The sequence below is a fragment of the Sipha flava genome, unplaced genomic scaffold, assembly GCF_003268045.1.
Source record: "Sipha flava isolate LNK unplaced genomic scaffold, YSA_version1 195_pilon_pilon, whole genome shotgun sequence".
In the NCBI taxonomy this organism is placed as follows: Eukaryota; Metazoa; Arthropoda; class Insecta; order Hemiptera; family Aphididae; genus Sipha; species Sipha flava.
In genome coordinates, this window is record NW_020272762.1 from 392,938 (window position 1) to 414,666 (window position 21,729).

General features: G+C 26.8%; 1 protein-coding gene across 1 annotated transcript; it reads left to right on the plus strand.

The window, feature by feature from the left end:
* Nucleotides 1-1,927: 1,927 nt before the first annotated feature.
* Nucleotides 1,928-15,966, plus strand: LOC112681729 (probable phospholipid-transporting ATPase IIB). The gene is made up of 19 exons (XM_025552029.1): nucleotides 1,928-2,167; nucleotides 2,251-2,422; nucleotides 11,474-11,618; nucleotides 11,679-11,792; nucleotides 11,889-12,056; nucleotides 12,120-12,362; nucleotides 12,440-12,625; nucleotides 12,689-12,810; nucleotides 12,874-13,096; nucleotides 13,153-13,340; nucleotides 13,413-13,518; nucleotides 13,590-13,928; nucleotides 13,985-14,155; nucleotides 14,212-14,400; nucleotides 14,475-14,664; nucleotides 15,002-15,242; nucleotides 15,308-15,474; nucleotides 15,548-15,751; nucleotides 15,833-15,966. Exons 1-19 carry the CDS (start codon nucleotides 2,155-2,157, stop codon nucleotides 15,964-15,966), a joined length of 3,315 nt encoding a protein of 1,104 aa, XP_025407814.1. The 5' UTR covers nucleotides 1,928-2,154.
* Nucleotides 15,967-21,729: the final 5,763 nt, after the last annotated feature.

Consider the following 21,729-nt stretch of genomic DNA (forward strand, 5'->3'; position numbering starts at 1 on the left):
GATTATTTATTTTGTGTTTCGAAATTGAAGGACATTTGACCTAATGAGTATGACCTACAAGTGGCGTTTAACTTCTAAAGCTCTTCACGAATCAACTGTTTTTATGATTAGTATTTATTTGGAATGATGGAAAAAACAGTAAATTAATTAATTATCGTTAATGGTGCGTACAAATATAATTATTAATGCATCCAGTTGATTTAGATGAGGAACGTTCTCTCCGTATTTACAGTACCTACTTGAAACGACAGTAAGTGAATAACTCACGAAAAATATCAATAAGTCGTTGATTATGATCACTTTTTCCGTAGATGATAGAATATACCAAGTCGACACTTTCAATATAATAACGCTGATTATATTAAACGTTTTATGTAATTTATGATAATAGTAGTAATAGAATACGCAGGGCTGACCTTAGGTTTTTCGCCGTTAGACAATTTTAATTTACGTTGCTTTATTCAAAAGTTATTTTTATGGACTGGATGCGATTGCACAAAATATAAACATTCATTTTTTAACGATAAACCCGTGTTTTTATTTTAAGAAAAAAAAATGTTTTGATCGACCTATTTTCTTTAAAAAATATAAAAATTATAAAATTAAAATAAATGTTCTGAAATAGTATAAATTGTATTTATAACCGACGTTAATACATTCATTATCGTTATCATACATTAACAACAAGTAATTAATTATACATTGAAAAATGTTATAAATTTAATTAATTTTACGAGCCTTTTCTTGCGTAAAATCGAATTACAATTTTTAATTCAAGATTTTTCATTGCTTATTTTCTAATAGAAATTGTAGTAAGATCATTTAACCGTTATTGATTCATAGAAGACCTTAAACAGTTGTTTATTATTTTTAATTTTGAAAAGTTTCATTTATCTGATGCCACCAACACAAATATTCAGGCCTGTATTTAAGTGGGAGGGGAGGCACGAGTAGTAACATGCCCGGGGGCGTCAAGTCTCAGGAATGGCAAAATATTTTAGCAAAATAGCAAAATTAATTTTAAAAATTACGTACCTACCTAATGAAAAAAAATGAAATAATAAAAAAACGAAAATAGTATGTTTTATTATGTTATAATTTGTAGGTAAATTAAAAAAAAATTGTATTTTTATTATATTATAATTTGTTAATTAAAAAAAGTATTAAACGATTTTCATTTATAAGTTATATTTTAATATTAAAGAATTTCGATTATGAACGAAATAATAAGTGTTATATTATTATTATTTATTTTTTAGAGGGGGGGGCATAAATTATATGCCCGGGGGCGCCAAATTTGTAAATATGGGCCTGCAAATATTGTTAAAACAAATTGGTGTGCTATCACGGAATAAATTAAATTTATTTTGTGATGCTGCAGATCAGAAGCGTATCCAGGAATTTTTTATGGAAGTGGTCCAACATTTTTATTTTACCTGATAATGGGGAATTAAAATACACTATATACTATTTACTATTAAATCGTTGAGTACGTAGAAATTTCAATAGGGGGTCCGGACCCGACCCCCCCCCCTTGGGTACGCCCTTGCATAGATACGTTTGATAAAAAATTGTTATTATTAATAGTAAATTTAAAGACATCCAATGGGAATATAAAGCGAATAAATCAATTTGGTTCATTCGAAATTTGCCGCCCTTAGCGGCTGCCTATTTTACTACCGCATCGGGTCGGCCCTGTGATTACGTAAAAAGTAGGATGGAGACCTAACTTATAAAAATAGACAGAAATCTATTACTATGGTATTTGAGTCCGTGTGGAAATTGCATCGTATCGATTATTTAAAAAAAGCAGTAAGAGGTACGTACGTACGTGAAGGTAGTAACGTTTTTCTAGCCGGTCAATTAGAATCAGCTTAACGTGATATCAGTGTATCACTAATCAAATATATTTTATTTTGTGACTTTTGTAGTTACTGTACCTATAGTTTTGTCTTCAGTTGATGACTAATGTTTTAATTTTAAACGGTTTAACATCATCCTCGGTTTTTGTTCATAATTCAAATACAATTTATACTGTGTTGTGTATGATCTGTATAATATTTCCAGTGTGAAATGGACAGCATACACTCCGTTTGTTGAAGTACATAAAAATGTTTATTTCGATTTCGGACAAATTGACAATATTGAACTTAAATGAAACGAGTGAGTACACTGAAGCCATACATTACGAATTCTTGGGAAGTAATCCCTTGTGTGAAAATCCGCTTTTGCGCTTGTTGTTAAGGTGAAAAAAAAGTCTGCAGACAGAGAATATACCGTTGTTGTTGAGCCAAGCGGAGAGACAGTTCGATGGAGAGGATTCCGATTGTTTTTTATCCAGTGATGACATGACGCCATTCAAGAAACACAACATATATTACAGAAGTAGATGGGCTAGGGTGTCTTCGTTGTTGTTCTGTGGGTGAGTGTTCTGTGGATGAGTGTTCTGTAGTATTCACAAGGAATACTGGTATTTTACGGGAATTGGAGTGTTGTGCAGTGTGTTTTATTTGGCTTGAAAAAAAAATAACTGTTACTGCCTATCAAATGTGTATAATTTACTGTTATTATCGGGTATTTAAATGAAATAAAGCTCATACAAATACTTAATTTGAAATGTTTGATGAGTAAGTTATTCATGTATTTTTAATTTCGTATCACATTTAACTTGTAAATGTTATGTAGGTACTCATGTGTCTATTAGTATTTCATGATAATAAAACCAATCTGCTGCGGAAATAATGTAGACTCTTAACTAGTTAACATGGTATTATTAAAAATTAAAAATCGATTTGTACTAAGTAGTAATATTTATGTATTCAAACAAATTAGTTTAAATTAGAAATGGTAAAATTAGCAGCAGTTATTTAGCAACTTGAGGGATCATGGGTTTTAGAAATGAATATTGTCTTTCAGAAACTACAGGCATTTTATTAGGTTTTAAATATATTCCTATTTGAATAATGATAGTGTGTTATTTTTAGCGTTGTCTACTCGACCATAATAGGAAATTCGTGGTTTCAAGATTTTGTATAATACTAATAACTCGTTGATATGGTCCCACCAGATGTGCTGTGGAGTAAAATAAACTATTGGCTGGTTTTCTTAAGTCCGACACTAAAAGTAGGTTACAAAAGTACATTCTTTTACATAGTTCATTTAATTTGGAATTATTTATATGAATGAAATTGAAAAAATACGTTTAAATATTTCAAAGGTCCAAGGTGTTATGAAATTACCGTCAAGTATGTACAATGCGTCAATACGACCTGAGAAATATATTCGTAATTTCATTTAATCAATAATCAAGCCGTTCCGTGATAAATGGTGAATTGGTAATGGGTAATTATTTCGTAATTTTCGGTTCCGAATATTATCGACTGGACGTTTATAATACCAACAGCGCTACTATATTGTTATCATGTCACCAGTCATGGAAGAACAGGTGGCAACGTGTACGCGTTTACGCCATGAACTGAACCTTGACATTCGCGCGGGCGCGATAACTAAATCGACTCGGTTGGTGGTTATTCGCTCACTGTGCGACGTAGGTGTACCAGTGAATAGGAATGCAAAGATCCGTTTTCGCCGCCGTCCCCACCACCAGCCGTGAACGGTGACTCCACTCCGACTCACCGCCTTGGCCACCTTTCTTCAGTGGGTTTGCAACCCGTGACCGTCGAAGTCCTGCGCGCGTCTCTGTTATCGCAGTAATTGGTTCGTCAGTGTTATTTCATGGTTATATAAGTCATTGTAAGCCAAACAATAATTGCGCGTGAAATAAATAAAAAAAATTTTAAAAAAATTCGCCTACGTGTGCACGCACCCATTCGCGTGACGAACGTCGTGTTCCCGTGTGTTCGGATACGTGCTGACGCATTTTCTGTTTCTTTTCCGAACTTCGTTTTATTTGATTTTTTATTTTCGCTCGCTTCACCGTTTCCCCCTTCCTCTTTGTGCGCTTGTCGCTGCCAAAGCCACCGACGGCAGCTGCTGCAACAGACGCGTATAAACGCCGTTTGAATAACGGGAACTTTGTGTCCACATCGACATTTACGAGTGTTCCGTTGTGTAACGGGCGCAATCGCCGAATAATGTAATTGATTTTTATGGATTCGCCCACCGGTGCTGGTGTTTGTTTGGTGGAAATGAACTCGTCCTCGTCCACAACCACTTTGACCGTCAAAGAGGACATTCCGCTTTTGAATAAGCCTCGGGAATCCAATAACGGCTTCAACAGGTTTGATAACACCATCTTGTCCATATAATACTACAACAACAACAATTACAATGATAATGTCTCTCCAGCATTTGTTCTTGTATTGTTTCCTTCATGTACCTTGATGATACTTGTATCCGTTTTTACATAATCCTACCAATCCGTCCTAGGTTATGCCGCGCTCGGTTCTTTTACATCGTAATTTTTGCCAAAGGAATTAAGATTTCTGTATTACAAGCATCTTCAGAAAGTTATTCAAGTAGCATTCTCTATCAGTTTATTATTTTTTTTTAATTTTTTTTTGCAATTCAATATGTTATTTTTCTTCATTGCATTTTTGCTATACATATGTACCTACCTATTTGCATTGTTTGTCATATATATAAAATATCAACTCTTTCATATTGTGATTGTAAAAATATTAAAATTCTTAGACATTTTTTCTAGAGTAACGGTACATTATAAAGGTCTCTAAAGGTGTTTAAATCTACTAAAATGTTTTATCTTATAATTGTATAAAAATTACTATTTTTACTTCTTTTATAAGTAATATATTTTTTTAATTTTTTATCGTTACCATAATTAACTATATAGGTATTTGTTTAAATTATTTAAAAAAATACATCATCTAAACTCCTATAAGTAGAAATTTTATAATTATATTATGAAATTAAAATATATTAGGTGATATGGTTTCTATTTAATTTTACTTATATTTCAAAATAATTTTATTTTTACATTTAAAAAAGATTAAAAATAGTTTTTTACGGGGTTGTTTATTTACAACATATTTTAAATCAAGTATCATAAATACCATGACTAATAAATAAATTAATAATACATATATTTTTAATTTTTAAATATTAGGTAATAGTTAGGTTATATAAAGATATAAAGTTTTAAAACTTGGTGTTGTTAATACTTAAAGCTGGTTAAGTAACAGTTGCTTTTATTTCCCTCATTCATAATATTGGTTATTAGCAATTACATTCTTTTACTTATCTATCATAATGGTATTACAACATGGATTATAAGCATGAATATACTTGGCCGTATAAATATTGTGTATTTACATTTTATTGAATGCAACAAATTTCTTGGGAATAGTATTGCAGCTTTCAATTTAACAATTGGAAAACTGATAGGCAGTGGTGCAACTAGTATGGTAATCTCTCAAATTTTAATACAGCTTCTTTAAACTTTGGTACTCTCGTTTTTAATTATTGAGAACCTAATATGTATTAGCCTTTTTTATTATATTTAAATAAAAAGTTGTAATACATCAACATTTAAATTTAATTATTGGTTATAGCCCTTTTATTTTGATCCTAGTTGCACTTATGCTACTAAATTAATTTTATTAAATAAAGGTTTTAATTGTTAATTCATGCCATATTGGTTAAAACAAATTATTTAATAAGATTATAAATAAGCAGGGCCGTATTGAGATCTGGTGGTGCCCCTGGCGAATCACTGTGTTTGCACCCACCTCCCCCCCCATCAATGGGAAAGTTGCATATTTTTACAAAAATCATTTGAGATATATAAACCATATATAAAAACATAGTGTACAAGGTAATAATTACTAATAAACTTTAATAACTATTTGTATTACTTTAAAATATAAAGAATTAATGCATTATAATAACATGTAATTTTCTTCAATAATCTGTTATACAATTGTGTTAGATGATTTTAAATTTGTTTTAATATAATATTATAATAGTACTTTTCTTGATTTTATTATAGAGGCAAATTTATCAATGACATTATTAAATTTAATTGTTTTAACTACATATTTTTCATATTTCGTGAAAAATATTACATAAGTAGTGTTGAAATGCTGCACCCCTTTAAGAATTGCACCCTTGGCCCATGCCCTCTTGCCTTGCACTGAATACGGCCCTGTAAATAAGTCATAATATTACATATTTATAACCTTACTATATTATTAACTAGCTAAATCTTCAAATTTGGAAGACATTTAATGGGATTATGTTATATAGTATATACTAACCTTTCTACTATTTGCATTTTTTTTTATATATATAAAAAATTAAATCAACTTAAGCACAATACATATTTTATTTTTAAACAGTAATTATTTTTACTATTTATTTCAAAAGGTTTTTTTTTTGTCATAAATTATAAGGAACAATAATTTTCAAAATATTGGTACTAGTGATATTATGCAGACACTTTATTCCAACTTATGAGGTAGATTTTGTATTATAACTATACATTTGATGAAGTACGATATTTATAAATCTAATAATTGTATTATAAAATGTTGAAATGTCTTGATATATAATAATCAGTATATTAATATATGAAACTAATAATTTATAGCTTAAGGATAGAGAAGATATATGTCTTACCTTTTATCCACTGGTAAATCTAGTAAATATTAATTTATGAACTGTTCTTTGGCATATACATTTTCTATAGTTTTGATTAAAACATATTTTTATGTCATTGGGTTATATTTATTTTATTCTTATTATATTTAGATTTAGATGGTGTAATAAATTTTCAATTTATTATTACTTCAAACAGTTTTGAATTTATAATTTTATTTTATTTAGAATTTTACATTGATAAAGATTAATTTAGATAAATTGTGGTATTCCTTACTTTAAAAAGAAGTTGAATCAATTTTGAATAATAGTTTAATTTGATGAATATTTTTTTTTTAATTTTCTGTCAATCATATAATTTCTTTGATTTGTCTTATTTATAATTTGCAACAATGCTAAATAGGTAGTGCATTATTGGTAAGAGCACATGTGTTATAAAATGTATTGATAAATGTATTATAATAAAAAAATTTCAAAACTAAATTTCATAAATATCTCATAATTAAACATCTGTTATTATTATTCATGTTGTAAAAATTGAAGTATAAATCATAAAAATTGCTTGTTATATTATATTCATGAACAAATATTTACTTTAGTTATTTAAAATGTAATTTATTTTTCGGTATATTTATGTGATAATATTCCTAATTGAAATTTTAATAAATTGTATACCTCTTAATTCAATTATAAAATAAGTATAAATGTTTTTCTTGAATTTTTACGAAATATTACCATTTTGAAAAAATAACATTTTCAATAAATCTTGATTAAATTTATGGTTTTATGATATCATTTATTTGTGTTATTTTTTTTTTTATTTTAATTTTATATTGTAGACATTTTATTTAAATTTACTTAATTTATATTTATATATCCTTCAAAAAAATAAAAATTAAATTTTAATATAAATGCTTTTTGTTAACCTACTTAGCTTAGATTTTTATTTTTTTTTTTTTTGGATTATAACTTTACATTTTAACAGCAGATGAATGAATTAAATGAGTATAATAATTGAGCTTAATAACACTTTTTATAATTTCTATGTATTTTATAACACACTACTTATTACCTATAATTCAAACATTTTTAAAAGGTATAAAGATTTTGATTTTAGGAAAAAAAGTTATCAAAAAAAAAAATCTCAGGAAAAAAGTCCCACAGAAAAAAAGTTCCCAGAAAAAGTCTCCAAATTAATAATTGATTTAAATTCAGTCTTTTATGCACAAACAAAATAAAATATATAATAACATATAATTATATTATATATTATAATAATATAAAATCTTAAACATAATATTATCTAAAAAATATAAGAATGCAATTATTCAGATATAAAAGATCTCTTTCATATATTTTGACCTATTTGCTTTAAAAAATTAGGAATACCTGCAGATTTGGTCTCATTATAACGCTTGCATAAAATGTTCAATCGAACTTCAATTTTTTTACCAGCTTTTGTTTTTTTCGATTAATTTCTCCTACTTCAGCCAATGCCATTCCAACTTCTTGACACATTTTTGTTAGTAATTTTCAAATACTGGGATGTTTAATGCCGACTAGATGGAAAATCTATTGTTCCAGCCCTTGCAAGCATTATTAGTTCTGTGCGATTGTCAACCAGATTTGTCAACCAAATTTATTTTATAAATAAAATAACAAGTATAATGGAAATATCGGTTTATTTATACTGTAACTAGAGACTTTTTCCGGGGATTTTTTTTTAAAGGACCTTTTTCCCAGGGACTTTTATTCCGTTTACCAAAGATTTCATTAATTTGGCAAATTTTAATTTTAGCTCTTAAAATATTTATTTTTTCCTTGAGTGACCCTGCAAAATGTTGTTGCATGTTTTCTTTTACCCATTTAAATTTTCAAATTAGTAAATTTGTTGAACACCTAAAAATATAAAGTAATTTCGCATGAATTAATAATATCTGATGGATTGTCTTCTTTTTAAATAAGACAACACTCAAGTGCTTAGAAATTCAATGTATACAATAAATTAGAAACAATAAAAAAATATCTAACACAAGAATGGTTTATAAAATGGAATTATTCTAATATTAACTATTTATCTATTAATTGTTTAGTAAAAATAATTTATTGTTTCATTATAGTTGTTAGTTTAACATATTTGGTATCCAATCTTCTTATTTTATTTCTTAAAGAAAAATTTGTTTCCCTTGTTTGTTTCAAAAAATAATAACAAAATACCTACTTAAGCCAGATTTGAGCTTTGACAAATTTGTAGTATTTTATGGAGTTGGTGTCCTATTATTTCAGATTGTGACACATTCTCCTGCCTGTTTATATTTTTACAGTCATGACAGAGGAGAAAAAAAGTAAATTAAGGTAGGATCCCAATTTGGTATTTTTACTAATATAATATTATAATAGCCTAACTATAAATTTTAAGTTAGGTATATCAAGACCTAGCTGGGCTAACAAATTTCAAAAAGGGTGAGCAAAATTGAATGAACTTAATATTTACCTTTATTTTTAAATTACCCTCAGAATTACCTAATATTATTTAAATGTATGAATTATTTAGATGAACTATTTCTGTTAGTATATTTGAACAGTTGGAGAATTTGTAATTTGTTAATTTTTACAATAATTACTTGAATTATGGTATCTTTCCATTTACATAATGTAATTGTTAAATTGTTTTTAATATGACCATGAATTATATTGTAATTTATTAATTTAAAATAAGTAAGAATATCTTTTACAGATGCAGTAAATTTGAATATCTTTACAGTTCAGTTATTTAAAACTTGATCATCTTTTATAATAAAATATTTTTTGGAATGCTTACTGATATGTAGGCAAGTATATAATTGCTTAAACCAATGCTTTTAACATTGGTTAAAACCATTTCTGTCATACATTGATATAGCTTGTATATTACTGATTAATTGAAATTTTTTTGTTAAAAAAAAATAAAAATAATTTTAGACATTATACAAATTTAATTTTAATTAGATATTAAATTAAAATACATTTTTAGCTCACCCTTTTTTAATTTTTTGTGTTTGTAGGCTGCTGTTTAAGGTTAGGTGATCCTAACCTTGGCCTGTATTAAACACGACTAACACAAACATTTATTAACTTTTGAAGTTATATTTAGAAAAATAAAATACTACAATGAAATTGTTACCAATTAATTTGAGTATTGAAGATTAAAGTGATAGCGTGTTTTTATTTATAACACCTAAAACTTAGTACTTAGTTTTTAATTGTAGTGATTTGTTTTTGGTATTTATATAGATTTAGCTGTTATTTTTATTTAACATCCACTATAACATATGTTAATTATTTATTAATTGCTTAGCTTTTAGCTTAATTTAATTTGATTGCATGCATTGGTGTATTTTTGCATGTTAAACTTACTAACTTGATTATTGCACTTCATTGCATGAAAATTATTATTATCCCTATTATTATAAATAAAATAAAATATTGAATTGAGTACCTACCTAAGATTTTATTATAATAAAAAGCAAATATTTGAATATATTAAATAAATAAACTATATAGGTATTTACATAATATATGTATCAAGTAAAAGATAAATTTAGTAATTATTTAAACATGCAGCATACCTACTAATTATTTATTATATTTATTATCATATAAAATTTAAATAATAATATTTTATACTTATTATTTTTCTGATATTATATTAATTTAATAATTTTAGTGAAACAATTATTTTTTATCAACTTACTTTCATTTTAAATAAACATACATTGAGGAATGATAAAAAAGTGGAACAAATTTATCACACAAAGGTTATTCGCTTACTGCAGAGGTTCCCAACCAGGGTGCCGCGGCACCCTAAAGTACCGCGAGATTAAATTTAGAGTGCTGCAAAAATATTTGAAATGTATATTTATTTTTAAATGCCTTCATGAAAAATATAGCTCTGTGAGTAATAAAACAGATTATACTCTATGTCTATAGTATAAAACCTATTGTGTATAATTAATTAGGTATATACAATATAATTTTATGAATTAATTATTAACGCATATAATTTTTACATAGTAATGCTGAGATGTTCAATCTATTTTAATTTTTTTAATTTTCATACCGGTTCAATTGCTATCGATTTGATGTGAACGGTTTTAAAGTTATTTATGGTGAAATACTTGTGACTTTATCTTATCTTTTTTTTTTTTATAGCATTATAGGCCATTTAGGCCCTTTGCTGCCAATATCAAATTCTTCCACTCTTCTCTATTATATGCATGCATTAGGTCTCCATGCCAATCTGGTCTTAACTCCTGGATATCTCTTTTGACTACATCTATCCAACGCTGCTTCGGTCTGCCGCGAGGTCTTTTCCTGTTCAAGTTGTTAACAAGTACCTTCTTGACAATACTATTATCCGCTCTCCAAACGTGACCAGCCCACTCCAGTCTAGTGCAGTCCAGTCTAGTCTTATCTTATCTTTATTGTTAATTAATGCTAAATAAAACCGAAGTTACAAAATATAAATTTAAAAATACGATATATTAGTATTGCATATTTAGTATAAACTATAGATATAGTATAGGGCATAGGCTATAGGGTGCCTCCAAATTTTTAGAAAATAATAAAGGATATCGTGAGTCAAAAAAGGTTGGGAACCTCTGACTTACTAGCTCATATAATATTTAATTATTTATAATTATTATAAAAGAACAGAAATAATTATTTATCAAAAATTAATAGATATATGTTAAACATATTAATGATTAATATTTTCTGATATTCAAATATTGATTAGTTTTAATAATCATTGTGCCTGAATTATTGTCCTTGGACTATAAAAAATGTATATCTGAATGAATTTATAAATATAATGCATTTAAATGTAAAGTATTGTCAGGTATACATTTTGTAACAGATTTTGCCAATGGATTTGGCAGAAATGCTTCCGCAAGAAGGAGCTTACCTCACGAACCATTGTCATTGGGAAACAAAGTACCGAAAAGTATTCGCCAAATGTCATTCGCAATCAGAAATATACCATAATTACATTCCTCCCTAAGGTTTGAGATTAAATTGTACATATTTATATATAATTAATTCTAATTTAAATCAATTTCCAGGTGCTTTATCAACAATTCAAGTTTTTTTTAAATCTTTATTTTCTCCTAATGGCTATGAGTCAATTTGTACCTGAACTACGATTGGGATACCTCTACACATATTGGGGACCATTGGTATGTGCTATATTTTATTATTCAAAAACTGTTAAATATTAAGTCTAAATAAAAAAATAATATTTATACTTGTATATTTTACTTAAAATTTTGTAGATTTTTGTATTGGCTGTAACATTATTTCGTGAAGGTGTTGATGATATTCGAAGATGGCAACGAGATGAAGAGGTTAATTCCCAAAAGTATAAACGTCTTATTCGTGGTAAAGATCATAATATTGGTACTGAATATGTTTCATCATCTAAACTTAAAGTTGGAGATTTAGTAAGTTATAGTAAATATTTATTTATTTTTATTTGTAATGTATTTAATTTAATTATAATTTAGGTACTGGTAGAAAAAGATCAAAGAGTTCCAGCTGACATGGTATTATTAAGAACTACTGAAAAATCTGGTGCTTGTTTTGTGCGAACTGATCAAATGGATGGTGAAACAGATTGGAAATTACGCCTTGCTATTGGAGATACCCAAAAATTAGATTGTGATGCACGTTTGTTTGATATTACTGCCACAATTTTTGCAGAAAAACCTCAAAGAGATATTCATAGTTTTATTGGAACATTTAGAAGGGTTAATAACTTAATTTTATAGAACTATTACATTATATTAGAATAAATTGTATTGTTATTTTTTTTTTTACTATTTAGCAAGATAACGGAGAAGAAGTGAGTCTTGATGTAGAAAATACATTATGGGCTAATTGTGTTGTAGCAAATGGTTCAGCACTGGGTGCTGTTGTTTATACTGGTGCTGAAACTAGATCAGTAATGAATAATTCACAACCTCGCAGTAAAGTTGGTCTTTTAGATATTGAAATAAATCAGTTAACCAAGGTATAAATAGTTATTTAAATCAATAAAATTTTAACCATTTAATATAAAATCAATATATTTCAGTTACTTTTTTGCGCTGTGGTTGGCTTGGCCTTTGTTATGATGTGCTTAAAAGGTTTTAGTGGTCCATGGTATCGTTACATGTTCAGATTTGTATTACTCTTCTCATATATCATACCAATCAGGTAATATTGTATTACATAATTATTTAAAAAATCAAAAGATTAAATTTGTATGGTTGATTTTAGTTTAAGAGTAAATTTGGATATGGGTAAAGCATTCTATTCGTGGTCTATGCAAAGAGATGAAGAGATGCCAGATACTGTTGTTAGATGTACAACAATACCAGAAGAATTAGGACGAATATCATATTTGTTCTCTGATAAAACTGGAACATTAACTCAAAACTCGATGGTATTTAAACGGCTACATTTAGGAACTGTCTCTTATGGTGCTGAGTCTTTTGATCAAGTAAGATAAAATATTTCTTTAATTTGTGCTTTGATATAATGTTATTATTAATGTAGGTTTCAGATCAATTAAAAATGACTTTTTGTGGTACAGTTGAACCTACACATAATCGTAATTTATCACAAGGATCCACATCATTTAAAATTAGACGTTCTGAGCAAACTCGTCTTCATGATGCTGTCAAAGCTATAGCACTGTGTCATAATGTTACGCCTGTTATTGAAAATAATGTACAGGGAAATATGTTAGTTTTTGTTTGTTTATCTAAATAATTATTGTTCCATTTATTTTTAATATTTTTAATTTATGGTTTTAGTACTGATAGTCCTGTGGAACTCAGATCTGAAGCAGATCAACATTATATTAAAGAAGGTCTTCTTTCTCGTTCACAGTGCACTTATCAAGCTTCTAGTCCTGATGAAGTATGAACTTCTATATTTATAGGGAGTTTGTAAAGTCATAATGGAAATAATGTTATATATATTTATTATAGATTGCTTTAGTAAAATGGACCGAAGATGTAGGTTTAGCAGTGATTAAGAGAGATTTAACATCACTTAAATTACGTACATCAACTGGAGATATTCTTAACTATACTATATTACAAATGTTCCCATTCACATCAGAAACTAAACGCATGGGAATTATTGTCAAAGATTTAGCTACAGGAGATATAACATTCTATTTAAAAGGAGCTGATGTAGTTATGTCATCTATTGTTCAATATACAGATTGGTTAGAAGAAGAATGTGGAAATATGGCTCGAGAGGGTTTACGTACTTTAGTAGTAGCTCGAAAAAATTTAAGCGAAGATCAATACTTGGAATTTGAAGTATGTATATTTATTTTATTGATGTAAACACTAAATTTATAATTTAATATTTTCAGTCACGTTTGAATTCTGCAAGATTAGCTGTAACAGGTCGTGCTCAAAGAGTAGCAACTGTTGTAGACACTCTAGAACGTGAAATGGAATTATTATGTGTAACAGGGGTTGAAGATAAACTTCAAGTAAATGTTCGTAGAACATTAGAACTGTTAGGCAATGCTGGAATTAAAGTAAGTTGGACATATAAATCATATATTGTTATTTTGTTAAATGTATTTGTTATCAGATATGGATGTTGACTGGAGACAAACAAGAAACAGCTACATGTATTGCTAAAAGTTCTCGTCTAGTCTCACGAACTCAAGAATTATTTATATTCAATCCAGTTCATACAAGAATTGAAGCTCATCAGCAATTAAATGCTTTTAGAAAGAAACAAGATTGTGCTCTAGTAATTACTGGAGATTCATTAGAAGTATGTCTAATGATTGTAGAAAATTATCCATTCATTCTCATGTTTAATAACTATAAATGTTATTTATTTTAAAGATATGTTTGCAATATTATCAAACTGAATTATTAGATGTGGCTTGCCGTAGTCCAGCTGTAATATGTTGTCGATGTTCTCCAACTCAAAAAGCACAAATTGTGACTTTAATCAAAGCACATACTGGGAAAAGAACTGCTGCCGTTGGTGACGGAGGAAATGATGTTTCAATGATTCAAGCAGCAGATACGGGTATAAAATAATTTGCTATGAAGGGTTTTTGAACCATGTCCTAGATTATATTAGAAAAATTAAATTTCAATAATTCTGATTTTAAATTTTAGAAAACTTATTATTTATTTTGTTTATTTTAAATTGACGACATATACTATATTATAAAATTATATTTTTAAATCTTAGATTCGTTAATTAATAGCATTTAATTTAATTCTGTTACGATTTTTTGATGTAAAAAGACTTCAATAATTTTAAGATTTATCCTGGACTTGAGTAAATTGTATCCAGTAATGTTAGTTAAAAACTGATTACAAATTGTAATTAAGTGTATTTTCTAAATTTGTTTTTTTAGGTATAGGTATTGCTGGTGTAGAAGGCCGACAAGCTTCTTTAGCTGCTGACTTTTCTGTGCCTCAATTTTCACACCTTGCTAGACTTCTTATGGTTCATGGCCGATATAGTTATAAACGATCAGCTTCCCTTAGCCAATTTGTCATTCATAGAGGTCTGATCATATCCACTATGCAAGCAATATTTTCAGCTGTATTTTACTTCTCTTCAGTAACACTATATCAAGGGTTTCTAATGATTGGGTAAGATTAAAATTATAAGAAAATTAAAAGAATCTATTAGTTATGTGATTCAATACTATTTTTAGGTATGCTACACTGTACACCATGTTTCCTGTATTTTCCTTGGTACTTGATAAAGATGTATTATCTAAAATTGCATTAACATATCCAGAATTATACAAAGAACTGAGTAAAGGACGATCGTTATCATATAAAACATTTTTCATTTGGGTTTTAATAAGTATTTATCAAGGTAAGTTATATATAAACAATAATACTCGTATAATATTAAATTCAAATTTCATTGATGTTCAATATTTTCCTAGGAGGTGTTATAATGTATGGAGCATTATTTCTATTTGAAGATGAATTCATTCATATTGTAGCAATTAGCTTCACTGCTTTAATTCTCACAGAACTAATCATGGTTGCATTGACAGTACGAACTTGGCATTATTTAATGTTATTAGCTGAACTATTTAGTTTAGCGGTTTATATTTTGTCTTTAATCATACTCAAGGATTATTTTGGTTAGTATATATTTTAAGAAAAACATGCTTTTAAGTAAATAATATTACTTATTCACACTATTATTTTAATAATAATTTTAGATTCTCATTTCATACAAACTGAATCATTCCTGTGGAAAGTTACTGTGATTACATTGGTTAGCTGTCTACCATTATACATTCTAAAATTTTTAAGGAAAAAATTTTCTCCTCCCAGCTATTCCAAGCTATCATAAATAAAAAAAACAGTCAAGCTGAAGTTATAGTTGAGAGAAATCAAACAAAACAATAACAAATATATTTATATATATGGATTTGTAGTTTTTATCAATTCAGCGTTATTATAATCTTCCATTTCCATATATTCTCATTAAAAGTATTTAGCAATTTTATTAGTCTTTATTAAATACATTTTAATTTCATCATACCATTATGATAAGAAACACTATTGATAACGAATAGATGAAGTACACAATTGATAATTTATATTTTAATTATATTATATATATTTTTTTATTGTAACGCTATTATTTTACCATCCAATAATTTTTAAATATAATATAATGAGTTTGCATTAACTTTAAATTCTAAAATCATTTTTTAGATCTCTTTGAATGTATATTGTGTTTAATTTATTGACTTTTAAATATTTTTTTCTCCTTTCAGTTTCAAGTTATTGTGACACAACTGTGTTTCGATTGTCAGTTATTTATATATTATTTATGTTATTTTTGAATTATGTTCTTATCATTGTTAATATTTATCTATGACCTTGATTTATAAGCAAATCAAAAAAGGGCTCTATACTATCATCTTTTAAATGCTTCTATTAATTGATTTCATAAATAACCGTCTAAACATTTTTAATGATTTGAAAGTTATACATTTTACATATAAATTTATTTGTACTAAAATAATTTGAATTATAAATTTGGTGCAGGGTTTATGTTCTGCAGTTAAAAAAAATTGATTGAAAAAATGCTTAGATCTATTTTAATGTATGTCATAACTTCATTATTCCATAAAAAATTTATATTATGATAAAATCTTGATTTTCATTTTAAGATTTGTATATCATACAATTTGGTACAACATTAAATCTTTATAATATAAATCATTTCGGGGTAAGTCTTTTTAAAAGTCTTTATGCACAGAATATAACTTTGATTTTTATATAAAAAGTCTTTATGTTAAATTTAAAATCATAAATCACCTCACTGCTCAACATTGTTTTGAAAATAGATTTTCCCATTTTAATCTTTAAAGAGGTATTTTTCCTTAATATAAATATTTCTCTTACTCTATTTATGGCAATATTTGTAAAGATTTATTGATTAGATAATTAAAATGTTTGGTATGTATTATATATTCATATTTTTTCAAAATTTCCAGGTATAATTTCTCTACAATTAATATATTCTAATTATGACATCTATTTTATAAAATACCTAATAATAAATAAAATTTATATTATATAATTATATAATAAATAAATATATATGTATTATGTATGTATATTGCTGTTATAATTGAAAATTATAGTTTATTTAAAAGTTCCTGAATTAACAATATCGAATTTGCATCATGACAAACTAATATTGTTCCATTTATCTTCAGCAATTTTTGAATTAATTTTATGATTTTAAAATCATGCTTGTAACTTGTCCAAATATTTTATATGATTTCATTTATTTTTAAAACAGCATCGTAGAACTTAATTTATTTAAAATTGTTATTTTTCTTTCTAAAGAGTTCTATGTATTGTAGACGCACAATTATAAATTCAACAATAAATTAATTTATAACAAATAAGTTCTCGCTATTTTTCTTTTAAATGTATTTATAATCTCAAATTATGGATTTACGACTTAATATTTAACCATCATTATTAATGAAATTGAATTATAAAGTGAAATGTATTTTGTTTTATTAGTGGTACTCTTGCCTATACATTTTCTCAATTGTTAGTGCTTCTACTGGTTGTGTTCTTCTATACATTAGATTGTTTTTTCTCAGTTATAATTATTTTTTTAGTTAGAGTTAAATGTCATACTGCTTGGAAATAAAAATCATTTTGTTACCCACCATTTTATTAAAAAATAGCGTATTATATTTGTATTAATGTGATATATATATATATATATATAAAAGTATGTTTTGACTTAATTATTTACTAAGTAATGTTTAAATTTACATGATATAAAATTGTTATGTTTAAGAATATATTAGAAGATTAAATATATATTATATAACTAAAAATATATCAATATGTATATGATTTATTGATGTGTAAGTTATGAATTATGATAATCAATATTTTTGTTTCATTGTATAAAGTACATTGAAATTAAAAACACAAAATATGTTTCATCGAAATGAAAATCAACCTAGTTAATAAATGATATACAGATTTTTTTAATTATCATTGATACTTAAAGAATTGATATTATTGATATTGCATTGACTATATTACATTGATATTGCCTGAAGGATTAGAAAACAATTGTATTACATTTACTCCATATGTGTACATTTTGGAAAAATTGGAATTTTTTAAATTTTTCCTCAATTTTTAACAAAATTATGCTGAATATTCTTGGATTCACTTATGACCAATTAGTACTAAACTATTAATTTACAAGTATTTTAAATCAATCATTGTTTAAATAATTATTTTCTTGTTTGTTTATTGTGGAAGACTTAAATATTTAAAGTTAATTAAGATGTCAAATCATCAAATTGTTAACAAGATTACTTAACTAACTAAACTTATTTATTTTAATTAATTTATTATATCATGGAAATTCCTAGACTTATGTTTATGGTTATTTTCTGATTCTGAATACGAAACACTATTTGTGATTTATTCTATCCAAATATTGATTTATTATTATTTAATAATCTCAGAAATTATGACGTGTAGGTACTTAATATGTACTGATGTATTTATATTTATTATAATCTATCGAACACCAACGATGAAATAGGATTATGGACTTTTGATTGCCGTCACAATGACATACGTTCTGTGCACTCTGAAATGGAAAAATTAAATAATCATCTGAAAGTGAATTTCTATACATAGGTTTGTAAATTACATAAAAATAAGCTTTATAAAGATTCCAATCTCCATTCAACCGCTTCCATTCTAGAACTCAAATTGGGGACGTTATTTTTTCTAAAGGACAAAAAGATAATACACAATTACAAAATAATGAAAGTAACTTATTAATTAAAATTAGAACGTTATTCATAAATTAAATTATTTATTTTTAAAATTAAATAGCAAAGTTTAATTTTCTTTGTTTTCTTTTTCCAAATTTAGAAATAATATCAACATTTATGGGTATATTCTTGTAAATATTAAGCAAAACGAGATCGATGAAGCGTTCCTCTTCTATATTTAAACAAAACCATATCTTAAGGCTCCTGAGAGTAGAGAATGATCACATGTATAGTATTTTGTAACAAGTTATAATATTCTTTATTCTTTTTTGCATTATACATAGGTATTTAAATGTATATTTGAATACATATTTAAATTTTATAAAATATAATTACCTAGTACAATTTAATTAAATAATAAGTTAATAAATATTATCAATTATACCTTGGAAATTGCATCGTGTTAATATGTATTTGTGAATATTTTCAAATTAGAACAATCTTCTATTATTGCTTAATAATGTTTTGTACGTGGAAAATGAACCTTCTATAATATCTGTCGTAGGCATATAGTCAAATCATACTGACTATAGGGTATACAATATACTCGTACTATCATCTACGTCTATCACATCTAATTAGTTATTACCTGTATATATTTATGATTACATTTTTAAAACAATAGTAATAATTAGGCTTAGGGACTTATAGTTCTAAAAAATACACAAATATGCTTCTAAAATTATTAAAATATGCATTATAATATGCATTTATACGCATTAAAAAAAAAAAAAAAAAAAATGACCACATAGTACTCAAAATAAAACGTGTCCATCGGATGTAAAACTCCGAAACAAAACTTTGTAGTCGAATACTCGTAGACTACTTTCGGCATTAGGTACACAATGTTACAAAATACGTACGTTTTATGTATGATTCGACGTTGCGTGGTCGCGAGACGCAAAAATAACTACGGATTATAATCGACTAAACTGAACACTAAATAAATATTATGCAAATGCTAGAAGTCTCTAAGCCTACATATTACCTATTTCATATGATTATCGATTCACACTATTACGGCACAACAATTAATTGATATTAATAGTTATCTGGATCAATTAAGCTCAAGATTTCTTGACCATAGTACACTACTTTTAAAAATATACAGAATATTTTGCCGTCGAAATGCATAACGTTGGATACATATGGAATTAAAGAGACAACACACACTTTATAACAGAATGGCCAAATAAGATACTTGGAACATCAGAGGACTTACTGGCCGAAATAGTTATGTGGCGAAGGTAAGCTTTAATTTAATTATTCGAGTTTTGCATGCTAATTTATCTCACTAATTCCACATTTATATTTGCTACAGGCATTATTTGAGCATGCCGAATGGAAATCGACCAGTATACTTTATCGAAGCTCTAAACAAATGTGATTCAACACGGTACCAATCAGTTCATCGATTTTTGCGTACTGGTGCTACGCTCCTAGTATCCGTAGCTACAAGTGAACGTTCGTTTTCTTCCCTTCATAAGATTGAAAACGTATTTACGTAACAAAACACGAAGAAAAATTAAATTTATTAACATTGTTAAATGTACATAGAGACATAGAAGTTAATTGTGAAGATATTCTTAACATAATAGCTAAAACCTTACGAAAATTAGATTTAGTATTGTAATTTTTTTTAAATTTTTTTAATTTTAAAAAATTATTGTAAGTACTGAATATAGCTTATTTTCATACAAAAATTTCGTATGTTTATTAGAAAAAAGTTCTACTATTCAGCAACTGATTTTTAAAAACACCCCTCCATAACTTATTTTCTGCGTACGTTCCTGACACATGTCGTTCATAATGTATTGCCAACAATACGTATTATCTAAATAGTAAATACACGGTTGTCGTTATAAGATAATTATGTTCGCCCTGTTATCATGGTAACAGTTGAAATATATTAATGATTGTGTGTTGCCTCTTAATTATGAATGATTTGTACCATTATGGACATCATTTTAAAAGTGAGATATTATTATTTTAATAGATCCACTCCGCCAAGAACAGTTTTTTCTTGATAATTATTTAATTTATAGCAGTTAAATTTCAAATTAGTAGATACGTCGAGGTAAGCGATCGATTTCACGTGTCTTATTATTGGTTGCAACAAACCCAAATGATTGTTGTCACGTACGTAGCACGAGATCACATCTATAAAATACTGTCTTCATTCAATATGTTGCAGCTGGTTCAAACGTTTATCGTCGTCTTCTATGTTCTTTCTTTTTCTCCTGACCACTCTGGTTCCATCGCCGTTTATCAGTTCCACGCCAGTAGTACGACCATTATTTTTCGTCGAGAGAATCATTTTGAATCGTTTTCATATATCATTATAAATTTTATTGAAATAACTTTAAATTTCCATAGGCGCTAACAGAGTATATGTTTAATCAGAAATCCCCTCGTATCGAATAGTCTAAATTAATTTATCTACTAAAAAAAAAAAATTTAAACGGGTACATATTTTTGATTTCAACAAAATGTAATACATAACACACATAATTAAATTTAGTTTATGATTAAAAAAAATGTAATTAATAAAAATATTTAATTTGATGTAAGAAAAGGTAACATTTTTTTAACATTTTATTTTTCCAGCATTTAAATTTGAAAATTCTTGAATATAATTTTCTATTTATTTCTAAAGTCATTCCGTGTTCTAAGTTGAGTAAATCTATGGTTAAAAGACCATTCTGGCCACATGAGTTTCCAAAATCGTATTGCCATTGCAAATTGAATTAAAAATATAGATAAAGGCACACAAT

Coding starts and splice junctions, on each gene's coding strand:
- LOC112681729 (XM_025552029.1), top strand. Junction 12,057..12,119: donor AACTTAAAGTTGGAGATTTA/GTAAGTTATAGT, acceptor ATTATAATTTAG/GTACTGGTAGAAAAAGATCA. Junction 13,097..13,152: donor GTGCTGAGTCTTTTGATCAA/GTAAGATAAAAT, acceptor TTATTAATGTAG/GTTTCAGATCAATTAAAAAT.